A 26,419-nucleotide genomic window follows, 5' to 3' on the forward strand; every position below is an offset into this window, starting at 1 on the left:
ATTGAATGGGCAATATTAGGTATTCCAGTTCATTATTCCATTCCATTCCAGACTTTTCGTATCACATTTATTCACCAATATTAAATCAAAAAAAATTTTGGCCTTATTCAGTGTTTCCAGTAACATAGCTGGCTGTGAGGTTGTAAAAGCAGCAGGACCAAACTAAGACACTGACAAATGTTTCATTACATTGTATTTCTGTGCAACTGTAACTGAAAATTTATATTTAGCCTACAAAACAAAAAAATCAGCAGGACTAAGAAAAATAATCCTGTCTATCCAGGAGTGCCAAACCAACATTTTCTTGCCAATTATTCATCTGCATTTCCCATAAAGTTAATTTTGCATGTAAAAATAATTCATACTGCAACTGATGTTAAAGTGTTTGCCACAGTTCTCTAGCTGTCACAGCTGGAGTTGGGGACATTCTCTACTTTGGACTGGCAAGAGCCCAATACAGTCTACCTAGGAAGAGCATGCAAAGATGACTTTTCCAAAACAGGTCTAGGAGAGAAATCTAACTTAAATGGAAATGACCAAAATTGAGTTGAAGTCAACAAATGTACAAATAGGAAAGTTCAGGGAGGCCAAATTTAGTATTGCTTCCATGGCCAGTTGAAATTGCTTTGGGTTCCAGTGGTTGTTCACCCCTGCTTTTGCCTTCCATGTGTTTTTCTTTCCCTTAGAATCCACCGCTAATATTCACAGGAAGTTTGTACAGTATGAATATGGTTGCCATTTCCAGGGGGTCAGCTATGCAAAACTTGTTAAGTGACTGGAAGCTGCTTTGATGGCCATACGGACCTAGCTGTCCCTTTAGTACTCTTTTGTTCCCTTTAGGTGGAAATAATGAATATTGATGTAAACTGTTTGCATCCAGCAATGCTACTCTGAGTTGTGCTCACGTCGCAATAGTTATTTCTTATTTAATAGAAATGTCAAGAAAGGATTAGTTGTTTCTCTAAAAGAAAGAAAAAGAAAAATGCTGCTGTTATGTAAGACTTAACCCTTTCTCCTCTTTGTTCCTACGAAGCAACTAAACCTAAATCACTCTAGAGAAGAGCCTATTGTTTTCCTTGGAAGTGGTCTTGATCCAGTTCAGCAACAATTGTTGAGTAAGTTGGCTGTGGTTTTGAAGGCCAGAATATCTACAGAATTTATTAACACAGGTAGGTGTTGCTATTCTCTCCAGCATTTTCTTTAAGATGGAGATTGTATAAGGACCTTTCAGAGTTTTAATTATTAACCATAGCCCTAAATAATTAGGATCCTTCTCACCTTTGAGAATCTCTCTTCTCTTGTTTTTCATTCTGATATCTGCGGAGAGCTGAGGGTGCCTTCCCTGTGCCAGTGGGTGCATGCAGAGTGCCATCTCCCAAGCTGCAGAGCTTCCATCTTTGGCAAACATGAATAGCATCCAGAGTACAGTGGGAAGGATGCCATTCATTCCATTTGTGTCTATGGGTGCTTCAATCTTGGTGGAAGGGAGTAGCGCCTCCCCCCACCGTCACCTCTGTGGAAAAAGTTTCCAGATTGTGCTATCTCACAGTTCAAAATATGTCTTAGACCAGGGGTTTTCAACCTTTTGGCTTCTCTGGGCCACACTGGAAGAAGAATTGCCTTGGGCTGCACATTAAATATGCAAACACTAACGAAAACTGGTGAGCAAAAAAAATGGCTTTGCATAATATTTGTGATGTCTGCCACTGCAGATAAGCAAAAAAGTCCTCACATAATAATCCTAATCATGCAGCACCCCATTTGGAGAGTCTTTTAAAATCATCAAGTAGGTCCCAAGTTTGCAATCACTAATATAGAAAATGAACATATCTAAGTAATAAAACTTTATTATTTTGTTAAATGAAAGTAAAAGAAAAGAGGGCAACATAAAACTAGTGGGATATTTGACATTGTATTTGAGAAACTAATGCATCAATATCTGTTTCAATGGAAATAGTTGTAATTCTCAGTGAGTTCTCAAGGTGCTAATCAGATATTTTGGTTCTAATTTTACTCTTAGCATGCTTCATTCTTGAAAATAGTTGCTCACAAATGGAAGGCAGACATCGCTGTAAAACTGAAGCCATGCATGCATACAAATAAGCATACATATGTTTATTTTATGTGACATTGCAACACAATGTTGTTGTTAACTAAGTTCAGCCTCAAGAACCACACAATCAAGTTACCAAGCAAATCTTGTAATGTTTTAAGTAAGTTTACAGTTCTGTGTTGGGCTGCATTCATAGCCATCTTGGGCCGCATGCAGCCTGCAGGCCCCTAGTTGGATGCCTCTGTCTTAGACAATAATCTATGCAACAATTGCATTTTGGGGGATTTGCTTTGCTGGTAAGTATGCCTCTTTGTACTCAAATTTTCCAAGTGTAAATAATTAGACCTTTTGTAGAAATGAAACAAAATAAGATGAGAATCCTATGGGAAGGGTGCCTTCAGGAGGATGAACATTATTAATTTTGTCCTTTAACGAGTACTCTTTTTCTATGCAGTAACAAGTAAAAAATTGGTAACTTAATTCTGGATCTCCAAAGAGAAAATGTTGAGAAACTAAAAATAGTGGCAGAGTTTAAAATGGTGGTGTGCAGTATCTGCTCAGTATGACTGTTTTTCAGCATTGCCCGTTCAGCTGCAGTCTGCTCCCCTCTGTTCAGGTGTCCTCTGAAGCAGTACCCCAAGTTCAGGCTGTCCCCAGATAAATTCTTCATGACGTATGGCTGCTCCTTCTGTGCACAGGTGACATTTCTGCCTGTGTGGGAGAATGCCCCTCCCTGTAGAAACTTACTACCTTAATGATGTGAAGGAGCACTCTTCCTGAATCTCATGCCATGCAGCATGTCAAAACAGTAAGTGTGATATCACTAGTTTTCAGGCAAGCTATTTTCCATTTTAGTGACTCACGTTGTTATCCCTGAGTATCCTGTGCGAAGTACTATGAAGTGCATGCTGGCAGTTTTGACTGGATGCTGGATCCTGACATTTGAGTGTAAGTAACCAGATGGTTTATAACCCAAACAAGCCCATGTGTCTTTATTCTTTTCAACTCATACTGGAAACACTAATACTTCAAATGCCTGAGGTTCTTTTGTTAGGTGAATGACAAGAATATAGTTCTAAATATTACTCCATCTGTTGGAGATGTTTAATGCTCTGTATTATTGGTAATGAGACACCACTGAGTTAATCAGAGCTTTGCTTGTAAGTAAAGAGATGCAGCTGTTTATTGCTTGGCTTATTAGTGAAAATATTGGGATGCTTTAAGGAAAAAGAAATCTGAAAAATGAAGCAAAAATCTTTTGATGGTAGTGGCTGGTGATAAACACATTATCTAGTAACAGTAACTAGCAATCAGCTCACTCTGTGTTTGGTTTTGTTAGTATAAGTTAGCAATACCATGAGAATAGATTGGGTATGGCATATGGAAATGTAAAACTAGTCTTTCCAACTAAAGTGTTGTTGTTGTTAGTCACGAAGTTGTGTCCGACCCATCGCGACCCCATGGACAATATTCCTCCAGGCCTTCCTGTCCTCCACCATCCCCCGGAGTCCACTTAAGCTCACACTGACTGCTTCAGTGACTCCATCTAGCCACCTCATCCTCAGCCGTCCCCTTCTTCTTTTGCCATCTATTGTTCCCAGCATTAGGCTCTTCTCCAGGGAGTCCTTCCTTCTCATTAGGTGGCCAAAGAATTTGAGTTTCCTCTTCAGTATCTGGCCTTCTAAAGAGCAGTCAGGGTTGATCCCCTCTAGGACTGACCAGTTTGATCACCTTGCAGTCCAAGGGACTCCCAGGAGTCTCCTCCAGCACTACAACTCAAACGCCTCAATCCTTTGGCGCTCAGCCTTCCTTATGGTCCAGCTTTCACTGCCAACTAAAGTAGACTATTCCATATAGCTTGCCAAGGCTGTTTGGAAATGTAACCCATTTGCCTCTGATGTATATATTTGGTTCTCTTCATTGATGTCCTTGCCGTGTCATGTTAAAGGGTAACCAGTACTTTATGTTTTGAAGACACAGAATTCCTCCATTAAATTACTCATCTGTTCAAAAATACTTGGAACTCAATTTAGCTGACTGCGTGAACTGTAAGATTCTGAACATGTCTGTGCAGTTTACAAATTGATCTTGGAGCCTGTTGTGTGTTTGCCTATTTAGATAATGTGCTACATGTATTTATTTATTTTTTCTGACACTGCATGAGTTACAGAATTCGTCTTTTATTTAAAGCTGCTTCTCATATTACATTTTAAGTATCCTCTCATTTTAATAACCTTGCTGAGTGTCTTTTTATCCAGTTGCAATTCCTTTCATTATGATATCCTAATAGTGTCACCTTTCAGTAATTAATCCTTTGTCGCCCATTGAAAAACTTGTCATATTGGGCTTTATGTGCTAGTTCTAGAGATGAGATAAAGTTGTCAGGTTAGGAAGATACCTGAAATAGGATTGAGAGGTAGAGATCTTTCACCAGTAATGCTTTTTGCAACATTACAGAGGCCTCTGATACCACCTAATTGCCACATGTGTTAGGCAGGATGCCCTGATTTCTTTGGAATGTGAGCTTAGGTTGATACTCTAGAAGCAATCCATGATATCTCATGTAACATCACCACTAAGAGTACGGGCTGTGGTTCAGGAAGTCTCTTTCTTAAATCTTGCCTCTTCCAAGAATTCAGTAGGTGCCCTTACACAAAACTCCTATCTTTGCCTCAGTTCTTCCTCTCCAATAGGAAGACTGTACTGACCTACTTTACAGAGTTCCTGTAAGAATTTGCAGCAAAGTGTGGGAAATTTTATATAAATGCTAAGTCTCATCAGTATAATTTCCTACCACTTAAAAATGCATCGACAGCTTGAAATTCATACATTTTGTTTAGAAGGGAACTGATATGAAACTTGGGTAAGAATACCATAAAACCTTAGAACATGGGGCTATATCCAGTGCTATCAGCAAAACACTGTGGAATGGATCCCCTTTGCTCCCTACCACCCTCCAAATTTGTTGTGGATTGTTGGGGCCCCTCTGGATCTGACTTTGGGGTTGCTTAGGGAGGACCAAGAGAAGTTCCATTGTGCAAATGGAAGTCTGCTCCCATGATAATGCCTGTAGACTTTTAAAACATATTTTAGCACTTTCTTCCCTTAATGAGTTATGAATGTACTTATTAGTACAGTCTTGGCTCTTAATAATCCCAACTTAGTAAGCAACATACTTTTAAAAAACACCAGTGAGTCTCCTCCCTGGTGAGAAGCGTAAGGAATAACTCATGGGGTCTGATGCAGCTAAGTGCCTGTAATTAACACCATGGCTCCATCTGTTTCCACCAGTCTTTGTTATTAGTCTTCGTCAGAGCCATTACACGGTAAAGATTGTTATAACAAATAATTGGACTCCTGCTGATGAAACATTTGTCTAGGAAAAGTGATTCCTCCCCTTCCCCCTGGCTTATTTATCATACCTTCTGTTTGGCAATTGCCAAAGTCCACTTAGACACAACAGGAATAAATCCCATCAGGGGACACACATAACATTTTATGGTTCACTCTTAAGATTTGCTGTGCCAGCAAATAAGTACTTTGGGGGAGACAGAACGGGCCCTGCAAAGAGACATTTGCCTAAGTCTGTTTAAAAATGCCAGGATTACATCTGAATCCCCTTTTGCTCTGAATTGCCCATTGGACACTGCAGCAGTGCAACAATTCAGCCCTGGTATTGTGCCAAAGTCACATGGAGATGGCCTGGTGAAACCATTCAGATTTACTTTGTTCCTGCTTCAAGACCTGAGTGCACTGTTTTAAACAGAGAAGGGATGGGAGGGAGGCATGTGAGAGGAGGATGTGATTTCTTAGCTAACCCAGGCATAGGTTTGTTACGTCCAAACCTGTACATCATATTGAAACCATTGAAGTGTAAGAATTCTAACAGTCATTAAAAAAAATAAGGGGAGCCTGCCATCTCCACTCAAGCAAATACTGTGGAGACTTCTAGTCAGAGTCTGGGCAAGCTGGTTCATTGATCTGACTGAGCATGAAGCAGTTTCAAGTGTTATGTTAAAAACAGACATGACTGCGTTGGCACTCAAACAAGAATCTACAGGGCTGCAGACCTCCATTCTTAGAGGGCATCTGTTGGAGGCAAAAGGGCAGGTTCAGTGCTGCAGTGATGTGCATTCCCTCTTCAGCTTTGAGATGAAGTCAGTTTGACAACTGCTGCCTCCATGTATAATCATTTTGTTACTTCTGTGGGTGCATATGAACAGAATGAGAAACTGTTTGTGGTTACTTGGCAATGGACTTGCCAGATTTCCAAGAGCTTTCATGCTGACTACCTCCAGTTGCCTCTTATCAGGAAAAGCATTTGATCGCTCCCTAGCCAGTTCCTGTACCACAGTGTAGCTCAATTCAGATATGTCAAACTGTGATTTAAACCATCTACAATTTAGAAATCAAACAATGTTTCTGCTTTCAAATATGCAATAGACAAGCCATGGCTTGGAACTACCAACCTGCTTTTATTGTATACTTGCTTAGTGCTCTAATCTCTAGGTGGCTCCACTTTCAGAGCCAGAGCCATGGCTTTGATTTGTTAATTCAGATGCCATACCAAAATAGTTTTTGCAGACTATTTATGGGTTCAGATTCTCCTTTGCTGACTGGTGGCTGGCCATGGTTAGCATAGGCATGCTTTTGACGAGCTATCTGTATTTAACTGACTAAGAATCTACTTGTTAAGTTAAATACAGTTAAATTTAATTTAGTTAAATTAAATTAGTTAAGTTTAAACTAATTTAAGTTAACTATATTTAACTTAACAAGTAGATTCTTAGTCAACAGAAGTTTGCAACTAGCTGCATGTAAAATTTAGATATTAAAATGCAGTCTTTCTTTAAGAACAAAAAGCCTTGCTTGCATTATGGACACTAAAAAAACCTGCTGATATCCTTAATCTATGGTCCTGACAACTTCTGAACCAAAACTCAGCAAGATGTGAAACTTAATCTCAGCCTCCATGCAGTGGAATTATTTTTGTTGTTTCCTACCCTCATTGCAGCCATAGAAATAACAAAGGCAATGGAATAATGGAAAGCAATGGAAGATATGGCTCCAGGCAACAGAGGCAGACAAGGCTTCCTCAGATGGATTTATGCACTTTTAGAACTTGCTATATCCCTGGTACAGCATTAAGCTTATGTAGAAATGAATAAGAATTAAAAAGTTAAGTCTTTTGTATGACTTCTTCCTCTTCAATGCCATTTCCTCATTAATCCTGAAATTACTGATGAATTAAACTGTCACTGTTTGATGTGTTTCTAAGTTGGGAGTTCTCTCACATGTCGTCGAGAAAATGGCTTGAGTGCAAAAAAGCTTGAGTGATGTTCTGTGCATTCCTGCCTCCTTCCAATGTATTTACTTGTGTCTACCCGAAGCACCTTGTGAAGCCCTGGGGCCTCTGGGCTGCCATGCCAGCTGCTCAAGAGTTCTTGCAGCTCCACTTTTGTGCAAGCAGCCCTTCCTCAAATGGTGACTCTAGCCATTCCTGGCACAAACTTCTTCCTCCTTGCTTTCAAGGCCCTCTGTGGCATCATCCCCCCCCCCCCATAGCTCTCCATTTTCTTTTCCCACATCTTCATGCTTAATGACCTTCTATTCTCCAGCTCCACCAATCACAGCTGTCCAAAAGCCTCTCTTCCTCAGATATCTCTGCTCTCTCTCCTCCGTTCCTTATATTTTCCTCTTTAAATAAGAGATGTCCTACGAAGACTTGAGCTCAATCCTGTAGGAAGGACTTGAGCTCAGTGGAAGAGCACTCAGCTTGCATGCAGAAGGATCCCAGCATCTCCGGGCAGAGCTGGAGAAGAATCTTGCCAGACACCCTGGAGAGGCATTGCTGCTATTGACTGGACTAGAACTGGACTAGACTGAGGCACATTCTGGCTCCCCTACCCATTGTCATCTGCTGAAACAAGCCTCCCCTGTACATGTAACTGCAGTGAACGCACATTCTCCCTGTTTGTCCTTGCCTCATCTCCCTTTCTCTGTTGCTTTCCCATGTTCCATTTTAGATCAGTGCTTGTTACTCTTCAAAAGTCTATGCACATGGATTGCACAATGCACATTCTAAGCATCTTAATTCTTTTGTTCACCTGTCAGCATAGTTTTTGTGACATGGACCAGTGTGAGAGCCAGTGTGGTACAGTGGTTAAGACTGGTTCTCGGGCGATCTCACAGACTCTCAGCCCAACCTGCTTCACAGGGTTGTTGTTGTGGGGATAAGATTGAGAGCAGGAGGAGGAGAATGATGCAAGCTGCTGAATTCTTTAAAAAAGAAAAGGGCAGGATACAAATCTAATAACTAATAAAATAAATAAATGGACATTTTCCATTTAGAAATCTTTGTATTCAGGAGCTTTGTAAGCATGTTAAGCTGACACTGAGTTCCAATACAGAATTTGGATAGAGTATGCTGATGGCTTCCTAGTCAGTTTAATGAACTGTTTCAGTGGTTCAAGAAAAGAAATCTTTGGCTTGCCCTCTGCATCATTGATTTCTAATCTTTCAACCCCCTTTCCCACCAGCATTAGTTAGGAGCTTTCCTTTGCCAAGATATTTCAAATTCTATAAAAAAAATAGTAAGTTCAAGTATGCAGAATGAAACTTTTAACTTTAAACTGTGTACATCTGTGCAGTATTTCCTTTAGAGATTTTGGATTTCTTTAATGCAGCATTTTGGTATAATTGATGTAAAAAGTACTGGCTGCAGTCTAAGTTACTGGTGTATTTTCTTCTGATGTGTTACCTAGGGCAAATGGTTCACCTCTAGGGCAGAACAGTACTGAAGGAGGAGGACTCAGCCGCACTCCTATTCTGCCCAAGCATCTTTCTAAGGAGACCGGGCTAAATTTGATACTACCTTACCTAGGAAAAGGGTTTAGGTTTCAGGAAGATAATACCATACTGGACATGTTAGGGTGATTATGCTGATATGGGAAAGGCCAGTCTACTACTATGGCACAGTTTTTGTCTCTGCCAGAAATGCTCAGTGTATGTTTCTTAAGACTTCGCTTTGTATCATGGCTTGGGATATCCATCATTTGGTCTTGTGATCCAGTAAGACCTTGTTCAGACCTGCTTGTCTGTGCTCATTTTCCATCTGCTCAGTTCTTCAATTTGCATACAGCTTCTGGAGGAGCAGTAGCTAGCACATGCCTTTGCACCCTCTTTACACTCACATGGCTTCTTTGGCCAGTCCACAGCATTCTCTCTCCCTCTCCAGAGCCTTTTTCTCTCCACACTCCTACCTTGCTATAACCCCACCTGTTCAACCATGTTTGGCCATCCACAGGACTCGTGGCTCTGAATGACCTTGACTTGTCAGTTTGGGCATCAGGCCAAACCATAGTGCATGCTTAAACCATGTTTTGGACTGCTGTGTGAACCTCTGGAGAACTAAAGAGTAAAACTGCCAAAGCATTGTGCATGACACATTGCTTAATCTTGGCATCCTTTAGCAGAGGGTTAAATTTGAACATCTTAGCAATGTGTGCTATCTGTAGCAGCTGTCTTCTGTTACAGGGCACTCTTTTTTTCTTCTATTAGCTGTGGCTTTGACAGCAACATAGTATCTAGGTTACTGAAAAAAATCTCAGCTGCAGCTTCTATCCTGAAGCTTCTGGCAACATTCTTTTTCTTATAGGTGGGAGAAAGAACAAAGACCGACAGGTGTAACTACTCCCCCGTGCCCATATTATTGCAAAGTTCCCAGTAGTGCTGCATTCCTCAATAGGGCTATGCAGAGACTTCTCACTGCATGCTTATTTAAATAAAATGTTTAAGATTGTCTGGTCTGAACATGCAGCAGAATAAGATGGTAGAATCAAGAGGTAGTACAGTGAATGGGACTTCTACCAACTCCTGGTGCAGGAACAGGGTACCATTTCTGAATGCTGAAGTTAGAAAATGTTTTTAAAGGAAATTACCCAGACAACATTTCAGGCATCTCTGCGGACCATTCAGCATTAGTGATGTTCCATTGGAATACATAGCAATAGAAGGAAGGGGGAAGACTCAGTGAATGCAGGATGACACAGACAGTAAGCCTGACCTGTGACCTGGCACATTCTCCATGGAAGGTTTCCACCTCCTCAAAAGTGAGAAAACCACTTATCTACTCTAACCTTTGAATCCCATTTTAATATTCTTACAACATATTACTGAAAAGCTTATTTTATGAGGAATGCTTCTGCAGACTTAAGGTGTAACCGCCCTCTTCTCAAGATACTTCATGTAGATGTTTAAGGGCTCTGAATGCCTGATACATATACCTGGATGCTGTAGAAATTTGCAATGGAATCAAATGAATTCAGATTTCTATGAATCCAGCCTGCAGATTCCACAGCTAACCATCTTTTTCCAAGTCACACAGATTCAAAAAAGTGTTTTGTTTTTCCTTTTTGGAGAAAATTTGCACTAATGCATATTGCAGCCAGTGCATGGAGCAAACAAATTTGACAATCCATGAAACAGACAGAACTCATTTAATAAAAACTCAGTAGCCTTAACCTTAAGCTGGTATTTTAATTATTTTTTATCCATTTTTACTTTGCTCCTCTACCAGCAGGCCTTCAATGCAGCTTATCATAACAAAGCACAATTAAATCTGAAAGTAATTGCAATACCAGAAATAAATAGATAAATAAGAATTGCAGTAAAAACCAAGCAGCACATCAATCTAATTAAACCTGACTGATATACAAAGGCTCTCACCTGGTTCTGGGAAGCTAACAAAAAGCCAGTTCAGCCGACTTTATAGGATAAGTTAACTGCAGTGCAATACATGGAACAAAAGCCATTCACTTCAAGTAGGAAAGGCTTCCAGAGCAGGAATCCAATTCCTTAAAGTCTGGGAATATTCATACAGGAGTACACTCCTATGTATGACTAGAAAGAAGAAAGAGCTACAATTCCCAGCATTCCACCACCAACATGGAAAAGTTGGATTTTTTTTCTGTGTAATGACCTTAATGCAAAACATTGGTACCCATCTCTTTTCAAGGCTATGCATATCAGTCCTATATTTTTAAAAAATGACATGCTTCATTTAGCTTTTTGATAACCAAATGAGATAAGCAGGACTGAGAAATGCCAACTTACCAAAGAGGCCACCTGCTTGTGACACACTAGTGCATACGAGTCAGTGTCCACTCTCAACAGATACTTAATGCATATTGGTCCTACGTGGCATGACTTTCCATGTTAGGGCATCAGTATTGCTAACAAAACATTCATTACCATTTAGCATGTGTCATCAGGCAGAGGACTGGGATTTGGTAAAGTTCTAGATCTTGATGCCAAGGATCATAGCCTTCAGTTCTGAGACGTCTAAGTATGGGATGGTACAGAAAAGTTTTAAATACATAAATATTTTCTCCCTAGAGTTTCAAAGTCTGGTGCCATTTCAGTGAAGCTTCTTATGGCAGTGTCGTTAGTTCCCACGTGGAAGAGAAGGAAGCGGTGTTTGCCAGTAGGCTGTATGAGTTGTGTGAACTCGCTGGTTATATCTTTATCCTTGGTGCCAGGAAGACAACACACTTGGTCATTCTCTGGGTCATCACAACAAACATATTTTTCCATCCTGTGCAAGAGGGACTCTCCCACAACTAGCACTCTTCTTCTGTTGCAAACTTTGCTACCGTTTTCCTTGCTTGATTGGCCTTTTGTCTCTTTTTCAGAGTTACCCAGTGTGCCGTAAAGTTCTTTCACAGTGGGTTTCTCACACTTCCCTTTCTCAAGTAATTTAAAGTGGTTCAAGTGTTCCACTGCTTCCACAGATGTAGAGTGTTTTCTAGGTCTTCTGCGTCTGACTGCCACCCTGTTCCAGCAAGTTTCCTCATTTTCTGTTCCCTTGGGGTTCTCTTCTGCTGCCTCAGTTTGCTGCTGTTCTTCTTCCTTTTGGACTACATTTACATGCTGCAGCTTCTCCGCTCTGTCTAGAAACTCTTCATTTTCTTTAGCTGTCCGTAGGGTGGACATTTGTTGCTCCAGTGCTCTCACCTCGTCCTGTAACAGGGGTACTAGTGTGCAGCTGGTGCAGGCCACCACTGCGGGGTCTCCTTGGTGCATTGTTTGTGCCACTGTGTGCAGATAACAGAGAGCCTTCAGTGTTTGAAGGTAAAGAACAACCCAAGGTTTGCCAAATTTTCTCTTTGTTTTCCTTCTCATTGATGAAAGGTTACCTGTTTAATTGCAGGTTGGATCTGTGGTTGTCCTTCTCTGAATGAAAGGGCTCCTTCCATCCAAAGAATGTTTTTTTTTCTCTTTTTAAAAGAAGTCCATGCTTAGGTTTGCATCAAATACATTTAAGTAAATTAAGCTTCTTCAGTGGACTTCAATTATTAAGTTGTTGATTCCTCTGACTGATTGCTTCTTTTTGCCATATATTTTATACTGTAAGGAGTGTTTGTGTTTGTGTAGCATCTCATACCAACATTACTCCAAATTAACCTATTAAGCCTTATGGCAGTTCCTAACTGTTGTTCATAATATTTTGTTGAACCTTGCCAATTCTGGGTCCTCCACTCTCAAGCTGATCATATTTTGGTCAAAATGTTATCTTGTCTTTTGTCTTCAGGAATTGATACAGTTTAAATCAGTACATTTTCCCCTGCCCTTACATTTTTCCCCCCTAACTTCAGGGGTTAAGGCCTGCCTGCAGACAGGGGCTCGGGAGCAAGAAGAGAAGTATGAAATCGATTGCGGTTCACGACGTGGCCGGCTGAATAAAGAACAGCTGGTGAGGAGTTTCCTGATAATCTTTAAATTGCCTTTGGATCCATATTGTGACTTTTTACCATTTGCCACCTTTGCACAAGGAGGAACGTATAGGTGTGTGCTTTATTCCAGCATTTGTTTTTGAGAAGTGATAGACAACTTCTAACTTCTGAAAGCAATTTCAAGCTTTTAATGGATTTTTGTTGTCATATATGCTGCTAACTCTTTTCAGTACTTTCAAGGTAAGTCTTGGAAACATTTATTCAAGGTGTTGCCTGAAATGTAAGGACAGAAACTTTCTTCCTAATATCAGTCCTCATACTCCAGTGTTTTTGGTGTATATGGAGGGGGCAGGGTAGTCCCCCCCCCCCCCAATGTTCTAGTAACTTTTAGTTCTTACTGAGAAGAATTCATATCTGAAATTGGAAAAGAATGTTTACATTTTCTGTTTAATCTTCAGCTCGTTTTCTCTTAGTTGTAAGTTCCCCTGATAGTACTTTATAATGATGTTTATCTGGCGGTGGTATGGGTTATTTATTTATTATATTTCTGCCCCACCCATCAGCCCAAAAGCTCCCTGGGTGGTTTATGAGTACAGACTATGCAAAGATCTTGCTAGATTATGTGAAATGCATAGGTAGCCCTATGAGAGTCAGCCCTTCTTATTCTCTCCACAGCATTTCCTCTTCCAAAACATTTTTGGTTCACTTCCCCTGTCTTCCAGCCTTCCTGCCCCACAGGACTAGCCTTCCTGTTCCTAAAGGCCCTCCATCAGGCATTCTGCAGCCCCCTCTCAATACTTTCCTCCCTCCCTTCATTGCCTTTGTCCCTCAGAGTTCTCAGAGTCTATCACATCCTCTGCCTTGCCTTTTCAGCTAACCTGCATTAAATTCTTAGCACACCTGCTTAAGGGGCCTTCTTCCCCACTCAGCCTCTGTCAGCCCAGGCTTCTCTCTCCTTTGACTTTGCAACAAGACATAGTCCTTCTTGTCTGCAGGACATATCTTAGTTCAATTGATCCTTCACTTACTATGCAAATGTTGCACTATTTGTTGGTATACTGCTCCTGACCCTTTGCCACTGAGTAGCTTTGTGAGCATATTTTGGTATTGTGTTCTAAGGGAGCTGTACCATGGTTTCATCCTTTTAATCAGTCTTCTTTTTTATTCCAGTTGCCCAAATTATTTGATGGCTGCTACTTCTATTTTCTGGGAACATTCAAGGAGCCCAACAAAGAGAAACTCAAAGAATTGGTGAAAACAGGTGGGGGACAGATTCTCATGAGGAAGCCTAAGCCAGATAATGACGTGACCCAGACAGTCAATACTGTAGCCTATCATGCTGAGATCACTTCTGACCAGAGTTTCTGTACACAGTATATAGTCTATGATGCGTCTTCCAGCTACCACCCCGAGAAAGTTCGTCAAGGAAAGGTTTGGGAAGTGTCGTCCAAATGGCTTATAGACTGTGTGATGTCATTTCAACTTCTGCCTGTTGAGGAATGATGTTTCCAGCATCATGAGATTGCTTGCAAAAAGATTATGATGTTGTGCCCCAAATGGAAACAACAATTAAGCCACAGATTCTCTTCATTTATACTTTTGGAAATATTTGGGATGAAGGAAGCACAAGTGTATTCAAGTGTCCAAACTGGTTCTTGCTTAAATACTGAGAATTGAACTCATGCTGTCTTAATAGCCTGATATGCAGAACCTGTTTGTATGTTTCCAAGTCCTGCTTTTTCTTGATTGAGTGGATTTCTGTGCATGTGACTAGAGTATGACATATTTGAAGACGTTACCTTGTATAAGGAGTACAGGTGTGATTATTGGACATATTCTAAAATTAGGATTTTTTTACACTGAAACCCTGTGATTGCCTCTGAAAGCTCCCATCAGTATCACTCTGGCTACTAGAATCCCTTTTATTAAGCAAACAACAAGGACAGTATAACCTATTGATTAAAATAGTTCAAGTCTTTTTTCTGATTAGTATAACTTTCACCAGTGTAGAGGCTGTAGGTTTTGTACAATTTGGAAATGGGTCATTTTATGTTTGTAATCATGATTTCCATGTTCTTATGTTGTATTTTTAATGTTTTGTCTGTCATCAATGATAAATCATGGCTTGAAGCATTTCTGTGTGAGCCTATTGTTTGCATATTGTATAGTGGTACATGAGTGTCTGTTGGAGGGAGCAAGAAATGTAGGCAGTCCCCTTGCTATGTCAGTCCTAATCTTACACCAATTGCATTGAATCAAACCCCACACACAAGCATAGCAGTTCTGATTATTTGTCCGTTACTTCTTAGGAGTACAGTGGTACCTTGGTTCACAAACTTAATCTGTTCCAGGACTCTGGTTGCAACCCAAATTGGTTGTGAGCCAAGTCAAATTTCCACATAAGGTTCAATGTAAATAAGGTTAATCTGTTCTTTAAATAATTTTTTTAATCACAGGAAAGATGGGCACGATTGCAGGCACGTTCAGGGGGCAGATGGGCGTGATCACGGGCGTGCTTGGGGGGGGAGATGGGCGTGATTGCAGGCGTGCTTGTGTAGTGAAGACAGGCACAATCGCGCCCATCTCCCCCCCCCCCCCCCACGACCATGATTGCGCCCATGTTCCCTGCACAAGCACGAGTGCAGCCAGAGATGGGCACAGTCACACTTGTGTGGGAAAGACAGGCGCGATCACGGCCATCTCCCCCACGCCGCCATGATTGCAGCCATCTCCCCCCCGCCCCCCAGCACCACTGTGATTGTAGCCATGCAGGGAAGACAGGTATGATTGCGTTTGTCACCCGATGCAGAGTTTGCAACCTGAGGAAAAAAATTTCAGAAATTTCTGTTCGCGACCTGATTTCATCATGAGCTGAGGCGTTTGTGACCCGAGGTACCACTGCAGTAGGATTATTGTATCTCGGAGTACCACAGGTACTGCTTGATGACTTTTGGCCATCCATGCTTGTCTTCTGAAGTTGAAGAATCTGTAGTGTATCACTAGTGGAGGTAGAGAACCTGTGGTCCTCCAGATGTTGCTAGACTCCAAGTTCTCTCAGCCCCCAGCCAGCATGGCCGGTTGTCCCACAACACTGGGAGGGTCAGAGCTGCCCAGCTCTCAGCCCAGTGAAATCCATTTCTGGGCCATAAGCCATCTGGATTGAAGGTGGAGGCTTGTGTGAGAGAAAGCTTCACACCTGCACATGGGTTTCCTGTGCTTGGGGAAAAGTCGGGTCTGCAGCATTTCTCCCTGACATTCTAAGGGAGGCATTTCTGGGCAGGAAATTTGGAGTGGAAGTGAAACAATCCGGACAGAGCTTTACTGTCTCAGAGATTACAAGGCTGATGTCTCTGAAGTAAAATGATATAACAAATTAATGTAATGGACAAAAGTTATAGATCAGTGAAAAAGTCATTTTGCTGCCATATTTCACAGCTGATTTGGTTAGGTAAAGTGAGCAATTGCATTCAATCAGAAGCAAACTCATGCAGAATAAACCTTTGGAATAGTCTTTAATTCTATATCCAAATTATATCCCACAGGCTGATCATGCTCATAACATATTGTTAATTTCCACTCATGATAGAAACTGAAGTGGCTAAATGCTGAAGTTGAGATGTAAAAGGTTCTGTCTCTGAAAAGCTTAATGCTTAATTTTACCAGTGGTTTCAGTAGTGCCAAGTCAGCCTTAAAAATAGAGGCATTTTGCATACTGTACCTCTTTCAAAAAGACCCCCTCCCTGCAAATACTTTCTCTTGAAGGAGAAGAAGCACTTTCTGTATCTCAATCTCACTCTCAGCAGGAGATCAGATCTGATGTATCTGAGAAATGTCAGCTCCTGCTGGGGGCAGAGTGCAGTGAGCGGGCAGGGTTGTGCTACATGGTGGTGCTGAAATGGTGATGGGGAACAAGCTGCCACCTATTATTCAGGATAGCATTTTGTTAACTTTTTTACAGTTCCAAAAGAATGTATGCTTGTGGTTGTAAAAAGAATTTAAAAAGGCACCTGTACATTCTCTGCAGACTTAGAAAGTGCTCCTCTTGACTGACATCTCTGATACTGTGTTGTGAGCCTCCCAGAGAGCCTGTGGTTAATGGGGTGGCCGGTCCAAATCAAGACAGGGGCATTTACCCACTGAAGGGTCTCTACAGTTCACACACGAGACTTGTGCACATCTTGCCTGTGCAAGCCTGGATAATGTCACCTAGAGCTGTTCAGTGACAATTGCACTGGGCATTTGGTGGGAACTGCTAGGAAGTGTGCTGCCCAAAGAGCTTAGCTTTATTGAGATCCTGAGCATTTCAGTAGATATATAGCATGTTAAAATCATGCTGCCCATTCAGTGGCTTGAGTTGTTCCAGCAACTTCAGTCCTTCAGTTGTTTTATGGTGATTTATTGTCAGAATCATCTAGCACCCCACCCCACAAAAAACATCCCTGACTTGACAGTGTATTTACTAACAATGCAACAAGGATGTAGGCTGTCCTTCCAGCTTTTAAACTGCATTGTTGATAATAACTAGCCATATTTGTGCTACTCAGGAAAAAAAAGTGGATAAACTAAGACTGCAATGTTAAATGTAATTAACAATGTAATTGGAAGCAAATCTCATAGACATGAATGGAAGTGACTTCTGAATTAATGTGGGGACAAACATACCAAATACTTTGACAAAGGATATTAAGATAGCTGGTGAAGAACTGGATCCTATGAATCTAAGCCCTTTTTATTAGTTTATCATTGTGGTTATGTGCTATCAAGGTGTCTCTCCATATGGCAATTCCGTGAATGAAGACCCTCCAGAACGCCCTGTCCTTGACACCCCAGCTCAGCTCTTGTAAACTCAAGGCTGTGGCTTCCTTTATAGTGTCACTCCATTTCATACTTGGCCTTCCTTTTCTTCTGACTTCAGCCTTCCCTAGGATGATTTTCCTCTCCAGTGAGTTTTGCCTTAGCATGATGTGCCAAAAGTATGAAAGCCTAATTTTTGCTTCCAGAGAAAGTTCTGGCTAGGTTTGAGCTAGGACCCACTGGTTTGTCTTTCTCAAAGTCCATGGTATTGGCAAAGCTCTCCTCCAGCAGCATGTTCCAAACGCATCCATTTTCTTCCTGTCAGCTTTCTTCACTGTAGCTTTCACACCTGAATGTAGTGATTGGGAATACAATAGTGTGGGTGAGCTTCAATGTATTCTCCAGTGAAATGTCCTCATACTTGATAATCTTTTCCAGTTCCTTCACTGCTGCCCTTCCAAGTCTCAGCCTTCTTTGAATTTCCTGGCTGCAAACTCCACTAGACTTGGTGACTGAAGCAAAGTATGCAAAATATTCCACAACTTTAGTTTCTTCATCGCTGACCTTAAAGTTGTGTCATTCTTCCATGGTCATGATTTTTGTTTTCATACTTTTCAGCAGCAGCCCTGCTTTTCAATTTCTTCTTTCACTGTCATCAGCAGTTGTTTCAATTCATTGCTGATTTCTGCCAGTAACGTGGTATCATCTCCATATCTTAAACTATTGATGCATCTTTCCCCAGTTTTTATTCCTGCTTCCTTACATTTTAATCCAGCTTTCCTTACAATAAGTTCTGTATACAGATTGAACAGATATTGGGAGATAAAATATACCATTGTCTCAATCCTTTACCTATAAGAAACAGAGTATTCTGTCCTAACAGTAGCTTCTTGTCCACTATGCAGTCTAGTTACCAGAGCAGTCAAGTGCTGGGGCACACCCATTTCTTTCAGGACCATCCATATCTTCTTTTGAGCTATGGCTTTGCTTTGCTGTAGTCTATAAATTCTCTGGTGCATTCCAGTAGCCAACACATAATTGCAGTAGGATGTTCAGAGCCTCTTCCTTTTCAGAACATCAGGAAGTCCTTGTTCTGTGTAGCGTACTATTCTTTGTTGCAGCAACTCCAGCATTACTTTGCTTATATGGGAGATTAATGCAATGGTCCTATGGCTGCTGCAGTCTTGCTTCTCTTTTCTTGTATTCTGAACATTTCCAGTCTGTGGGCCATTGTTTTGGAACTTTGCTTCAGTTAATGATCTTTTTCAGGGTTACTGATTTTTGATATTAAAAATTTTGACTATGAGAATACAGGTTCTCTATGTTTTACTGCCAATTATCCAGTCTATTCAAGGGTTCTAACATGGGCCATGCAATATTTCCACAATAAGTTTCTGAGGAAGGTCCCAAACTTGACTCCCAGGTATATGATTGCTTAGTCATAATCATCACATCCCACTCTCTGTGCTAATTTCAACAGCATATTGAAAAATACTACAGTTCACAATAAACACCTTAATGAAAAAGGCAGCCTCTAATACAGGAAATGTTATATTCCTTAGAAACCAACCATATGATACACTTCAGCACTGGACTTTCTAGTGCATGTCAGCCACTAGACTTCCTTTGCCTTTGCTCTAATTGCATCATTAGCATCAGCACTATTAGTACTTGCCCTTTGTTCTTCCCCAGTAGCTGAGTGCCTTCCAACCTGGGAGTCTCCTCTCCTGGCACTCGTGGCATGACCACTTGTTTCATTTTGGATTGTTTCATTACTGAGTTTTCAAAGTAAGAAAATTCAGAAGTGGTTTGCCAGTACTAACCAGAGTTACCTTGAACGTCACTGCCGTTGCCTGTGAAAGGTCCTGCAGTAGTGTTGCCTTTGCTGCTGCTGCTGCCGCCGCCGCCGCCGCCACCACCACCACCCAATAGCTGCCCTTCAGGCTCCTCCACCCCCATCCCCATTAGAGAGATCCGGTCTCTTCTGCTGATAGGACCACTGCACCCAAAGAGGGTGGGTGCACCTTAGTCTGGTGTCTCTGCTTTGACCTTTCCCCAGGAGACCAACCACTGAGGGACTCTGGCCTCCTGGTAGCATGCTGTCAGGTTCTCTCACCAGGTTCAACTGTGCATTCAAGATGGGTTTTATGCATTTATTCAGTAATTAATGAACTATGCTAACTAGATCTAATTATCTAGCCTAAATAGTCTTTGCATAGCAGAACCTTTCAATGGGCTAAGGCTGCAGTCTGAAACAGTCTCCTATAGTGTATTCTTGGTCAAACAGACTGTGGCTTGGACTCAATGGCTCCATGTCTAATTCCTGGAACCATTCAAGTTCAGTGTACTTTCTGGACATAGTCAAAAAACTGGCCACTGCACAGAGAACTTCGTCTACGTTTTGACAGAGGAGGCAGCTGTGGCTGGCAGGGCAAAGAGCAGGACAATATGCATGAACTCTGGTGTATGCATAACGTTTGGGTTCACATCTATTGCAAACAAGCTTAAGTCACATATTTTCCAAGAGATTTTTGATGAGGGTGTGTGTGTTGAAAATAGTAGACTAGCTCCTTACTTCCCAATAGATTCTTCAGCTTGCTGCTACAAGCTGTTGTAAACACCGTAGCATCAATGAGAAAGGGAAGACTATGTGAATTAACTACATGAAAAGCCAGAATCTTATTTGCATTTTGCAAATTGCTTTTACTGTTGTTGTAACCGCTCAGATAAATTGTCTGCAAAGTCCAAGACAAGCCCATTCTTTTAGCTTTTATTTCCTCATCAGTCAGGTAAAGGGCAGCCGTGATGTCAGCATGAAGTCTCATTAGTGCTGCTGACAGTGGGTGCTCCTCGGTCAGTTCCCAAGATGGAGGGCTACCATTCTGAATGCGCCAGTCTCGATACAAGCCTGCTGCCATGAGCATCCATCTCTTCATGCATCTGCAATTAAGCAGACAGAAGTGCAGCTCCTGAAGCCTTGCATCCACTAATTGCATCGGAGAAGCAGGCAAAACAAAGCTGGGGCAGCCTAAGCTCTCTGCATTCCTCTGCAAAAGGCACTCTGAGCCCCATTCCCTGTGTTCCTGTGTGAAAGGCACCTCTGAAGCCTTGCGGCAGGATGACTGGGAGAGGTGGGTGTCCTCGGCAAACTTTCACTGAAGCATGCTGTTTGAATAAAGGGGGGCCACACAGTCTCCAAAGCTACCATGGAATGGGAACAGAAATACATCTTGCACAAAGCTTCCTTGGGGGTCCCTGAAAAATACGTTGCATGCAAAATAAAGAGGATTTTCTTTGCCTACGCAGCAGCCACTTGCAGTTTCTGACTCCATAAAGTTGTAGTGCATTTAGAAATGCAGATATCTTACTGGATTGGAGATCTGGCAAAATATAACAATTGCAAAAAAACAAAACCAAAAAAACCTTGAATTATCTTTATCTTAAACTGAAGTCAGTAAGCACCCTGTTTGATTCTGTAGTAAGCAAAATACTGTCTAACTACTTGAAAATCTATAGTATGCTGCCAACTATTTTCATTTCATATGATTTGTATCAAAATGGACAGTTTGAGAAATACCTTCGGATCTGCTTGATTTTGAGCCTTAAAGTCAATGGACTGTTCTGGTCAGCACAAACAGCTGGAATGCTGGAGCCAGCAGAGTGGACTGTATGATTGTGAGAAGTGGAATCATTGCTGAATGCTTCCCCTGTAAAAGCAAGACCCTCAGGCAGAAAACTACCACAGAAGGGGAAGTGCTGAGCCTCCCTCTGACATTCTGCTTCGCTCCTTGGTTTAATTTTCAATCTGAATTTTCAATTTGAAATGGCAATGCTCTTCAAGTGCAGCCCCTTAACATGAAAGCCACTTGGGAGCAGCCAGGGAGCTGCCGAGCACAGGCTGCTGCCCACACGGTGCCTGAGCTCGCTGGAGGGAAGCAGGCCTGCAGGACAAGGGTGCGCCCAGCAGCGCCATCCCGTTCCGCCTCCCGGCTCTGCTGCACATGCAGACCAGCCTGAGTCATGGGTCCTGTCCCCTCCAAAGGTAGTTTTGGGTGGCCAATTAAGTTACATTTTTCTTTCCTCCCACCCTTTCTTCCTCCAAAAATGATCATCACTTATGAGGCTGAATCACAGTTCTGTCTTTTGCCTGGAGGGAATTAGATCCTTTTTAAATTTTACAATATTTGATCACTTTCAGTGATGTGTACCAAGAAAGTGTAACAAAAGCCAGCCATAATTAGACCTCAGGGTACAATTAATAATGCAGTAATGAACTATGGGACCCCTATATTTATTGTAATTAAAAATAGTAGGACGGCTCCTGCAGCCTTACTCAGGCAGGGAGGCCATATTTAAAGTAAAGCCTTATTTAAGCTAAACCCAGACTTAGAAAGGAGGAGGAATACAGCACCAGCTTACAGTTGGGAGCTAAATCCCAGGGTAAGCTCAGCAGGAACCTACAGCTCCTGCAGCCTTCCTCAAGCCTTTTTAAACTAAGCCCAGGCTTCAAGAAGAGAAGAAGAAAAAGAGGAGGAGCCATGGTGTGGCCTAGATAACAAAAGAGACTGCTTATAAACATACAGCAAGGTGCCAAGGTAGCTTCAGGTCTTTAAGGCTATACTGACAAACCAAAGCTCAGAAATAGAGTAGTCTCAAATCTGAGAGACCAGATTATCATTAAATCACAAACAAACTCAACCTTCTAAGCCAGATCCCTTCACAAATAACCTATCTTTTGTTGTCCCCTCTAGTAGCCACTCATTCTTCTTTGGGGTCTCTGTGCATCACACGTATGGGCCTCCACACCTGAGCAAGGCCTAGACTGAGAAAACTTCACTGGCTCAGAGTGCTGGAGTGGGCAGGGGCCCCTCCCCACGGGGGTATATAATGAGGGGCTCCCACCAAGCCCCACAGTTCCTTTTCAATCCCCCATTGCATAGATTGGGAATCCTTTGCTCCTTGCCCCTTCACTTATACTGTTAAGTACCTTATTGTTCTTTCCCCTTGCTTCTCCTCCTGCCTTTGCTTACTAGCCATTCTTCGTTTATTCTTTCAACTTCAAAAAGAAGAGAGACTCTGCTCATCAAAAAAATATATTTTCTTGCCCAGCTTTCCTGTCACTCTTCCTCTTTCCTCTCTTGCCATCTTCCCATCTCTGCAATGGCATCCACAGCCTTTTGCACCTGCACCTCATGTGAGGCCCATCTGCCATAGACAGATGGACATTTTCTGTGCCGCCTCTGCCTCGGCGAGGGCACATAGTCAAGACTTGCCCCCACTGCCAGGCTTCTAAAAATCACACACTGGGAGCAGGCAGACCAGCTGAAAGCTGAACTCAAGAAGAGGGTGTGACTTGTCTAAGCAGAGTGTGAAGATGCCCTCTACTTCTACAGGCACCAAGACCATGACGCCGAGAAAGAGGCCCAAGAAGATGGCTGCTGTGACCAAGAAAATGGCCACCGCTATGACCAAGGCAAAAAGTGCTGTGCGAGAGCCCGTCTGCCAGCTTTGCTGAGCACCAGTTCCCCAGTCCACGGCAGCCACCCACCAACACCACAAGCAGGGATCCCACTGGCCAAGGCCACTGCTGATACCAGGACCAATCGCCTGACTGCTGCCCTCGCCCTCAGTCCAGGGATGCCTCACCCATGCGAGAGTCACTACCACTTCCCACCTCCTAGCAGCACATCCGAACTCCACCGCGTGGCCTCACTTGAGTACCCAGAAATTCAACTCTTGGTTGCACTCAGCGGGTTTCCCCCAGGAGATGTGGGCGCGAATGGAAGGCATGCCCTTTGAAGGGGAGGGACTCTCCAATGAATGCATGGATGAGAGCATGGACTGTCCCCACAAAGCCTGATCCACTGCCAGAAGAATGAGCTCCCCCCCACCAGACGAGGCAGCATAAATGGCCAGGAACTGCACCCACCTCCCATCAGCACCCCTTCACCAAGCCCCCCTTCAGAGCACAGGCAGCACCCTCTGAGGTTCTGAGGCAGCACCAGGGCTCCCTCTTCTGGCCAGAGACCTGAGAATAGCAGCGCTGCTGGTTGCTGGACCGGGTCCCTAGTCAATTGCAGCCACCTGGGATGTTACAAGCACCACCTGCGGGCCCTGAGGCTATATAAGAACCGACTCTTCCCTTCAGATGCTGCCTCAGCAAGAGAGGTCTTTGGTGTTGTTAGAGTGTTCTGTGCCTCCTGGAGCCTGTCTCTGGAGGTTGCCTGTTGCCTTGCTCCTGCCTCTGCTTCTGGACCATGCCCGGCTTTACCTGCTCTGCCTTCCACTCCAATCCCAGGTGTTTGCTTCTCCTCAGCTTGTCTCTCTGGCTTTCTACTCCTGATCAGCATTGGCTGCTGTGCTCTATTTGGATTGACTTACTTCGAACTTCTGTTGCCCACCTTGACCTCTGGACTACCTGAGTACGATTTGGAATGGGCCCTTGTGGTGTACCAGTTGTCTGGGTCCTGGTGCTCTGACCTGATACCCAGCTGCCTATGCCCTGGACTGTGACCCCCCCCACCCTCAAGAAACACACCATCAAGCCAAAGGTTCCTGCCGAAACACCAAGAGCCCAGGTGCTGACAGTCTCCTCCTGGCAGCCCAGCCCCTTCTATACCCACCCCTGCCACCAACTTCGTCGGGAACCTGGACCAGTCCTCCCCTAGCCCTATTCAGGTGGTAAAAAAAAGGGATTGTGAGGAACTCTAACAGGACCTCTCCAAGATCAGAGAATGGGCACCAAAGTTCAGTGTAAGCAAGGGTAAAGTACTGCATGTTGGAGGAAAAGATCTTAGTTTCAGGTGAAGTCTGCTGGGATCTGAGCTAGTGGTGACTGATCAAGAAAGGGATCTTGGGCTTGTGGTTGACAGCTCAGTGAAAACGTTGACCCCTCCCCCCTGCACAGCTGCTGTGAAAAAGGTAAGCTCCATGTTAGACATTACTGGGAAAGAAACTGATGATAAAACTGCCGAGTTCATGCTCCTATTATAGAAATTTTTGGTGGGGTGGCACTCAGAATATTGTGTACAGTTCTAGTCACAACACCTAGGAAAGGACATCACTGAGTTGGGAACAGTGCAGAGAAGGGCAGTTAGAATGATCAAGGAGCTGGAGCAGCTCCTCTGTGAGGAACGGTTGCACAAACTTGGATTGTTTAGCTGAGAAAAAGGGGTGAGTAAGGGGGGAGATGATGAATGTGTATCTGCATGGTGTGGAGAAAGAATTTTTTCTCTCTCTCTTTCCCATAATACCGGAACCTGGGATCATTCTACAGAGATGATTGGTGGGGAGATTCAGGACAGATAAAAAAAGGGATTTCTTTACACAGCACATAGTTAAACGGTGGAATTCACTGCCACAGGTAGTAGTGAAGGCCACCTATTTGGATGGCTTTAAAAGGGGACTAGACAAATCCATGGAGGAGAATTCTATCCATGGCTACCAGCTTTGCTGGCTATGTGCTACCTCTGTTATCAGCCGTGGTCTGCCTGCATACACCGTTGCTGAGGAGCTGTACCCAACCTTCTTGAGGGATGCTGTGGCCAGTTCGTTTGCCACTGTGTGAACGGAGTGCTGGACTGAATGGATCGTTGGTTTGAGCTAATACAGCTTTTCTTATGTTCTTCTCAGCATGCTTTAGTGATTTGTCACAATGATGGGACAAAATGAATGAGGAATTTTCTTCCAAGAACAGATTTCCTAGTGATGGCCGTGTCCAACAGTAAATTGTACTATTTGCAGATGATACAAATCTGGGTAGAATAGCAAACACCCTACAAGACAGAAAGAAGATCCAGGGCAATCTTGATAACTTGAATGCAGGGCTGAAAGCAACAGAATGAAATTCCATAGGAATAAATGCCAAGTCCTCCACTAGGAAAAAGAAATCAAAGGCATTGATACAAGATGGTGAATACATGGCTCAACAGAACTGAAAAAGATATTGGAGTGATTGTGGACAACAGGCTAAATATCAGCCGACAATGCAATGCTATGCCAAAAATGCAAATGCTGTTTTGGGATGCATTAACAGAAGTATTACTTCCAAGTCATGAGAAGTAGTAGTTCCTCTATACTCCTCACTAGTCAGGCCTCACCTGGAATACTGTGTCCAGTTCTGGGCTCCAAGATTTAAGCAAGATGCAGAAAACTTAGAAAGGGTCTAGCAGAGGGCAACAAAAATGATTCAGGGTTTGGAAACACTTCCCTGTGAGGAGAGAACTGGGCACGTTCAGCCTTGAGAAGACTGAGGTGGGACATGATATCCCTCTCTGAGTACCCCGAAGGCTGTCACAAACAGGAAGGTCAAGATCTCTTCTTGATGATGCCAGAGGGTAGGACATGGAATTATCAATTCAAGTTCAGGCTGGACATCAGGAAAGGCTTCCTCACTGCCAGAGCTAGAGAGGTGGTGGGCTTGCCCACACTAGAGACATTCAGAAAGAAACTGGACAGCCATCTGAGTGGGATGGTGTGAGTTGGTGTCCTGCAGCAGCAGGGGCTTGGACCTGATGGCCTTTGTGTCCCCTTCCAGCTCTACTATTCTATGATTAATATATTTTCAAGTTAAATGGAAAGAGGAAAAAGTAATGTAGCCACAAACTTTAAACTAGGTAGGTGCATGTGCTTTGAAAGCATGCTCATTTTGAAAGAGCATGCTTTCAAAAGTTCAGCAACTTGCAAACATTTTCAGATTGTCCTGTGAGATGCAGGCAGCTGCTAGGCCAGCCTGAGAGAGAACAGTTTCAAAGTTGCCTTTTAGTGGTGCAGGACATACAAGCAATCAATTCATCTGTGCTTTACTGAATTTCCTTAACTTTTATTTTGTCTGTTTCAG

At 42.8% G+C, this 26,419-nt stretch overlaps 1 protein-coding gene across 1 annotated transcript in view; it reads left to right on the forward strand.

Annotated features, from left to right (window-relative positions):
* The window catches only part of BARD1 (BRCA1 associated RING domain 1), a 72,753-nt gene extending 57,834 nt beyond the window's left edge, over positions 1-14,919 (forward strand). The window contains exons 8-11 of the mRNA XM_044432080.1: positions 1,034-1,169; positions 2,909-3,001; positions 12,709-12,806; positions 13,957-14,919. Coding sequence (XP_044288015.1) covers positions 1,034-1,169; positions 2,909-3,001; positions 12,709-12,806; positions 13,957-14,289 — 660 coding nt within the window. The 3' untranslated portion in view covers positions 14,290-14,919. The remainder of the gene's footprint in view (positions 1-1,033; positions 1,170-2,908; positions 3,002-12,708; positions 12,807-13,956) is intronic.
* Positions 14,920-26,419: the final 11,500 nt, after the last annotated feature.

The sequence above is a fragment of the Varanus komodoensis genome, unplaced genomic scaffold (genome assembly GCF_004798865.1).
Source record: "Varanus komodoensis strain SLA01 unplaced genomic scaffold, ASM479886v1 scaffold23, whole genome shotgun sequence".
NCBI lineage: Eukaryota > Metazoa > Chordata > Lepidosauria > Squamata > Varanidae > Varanus > Varanus komodoensis.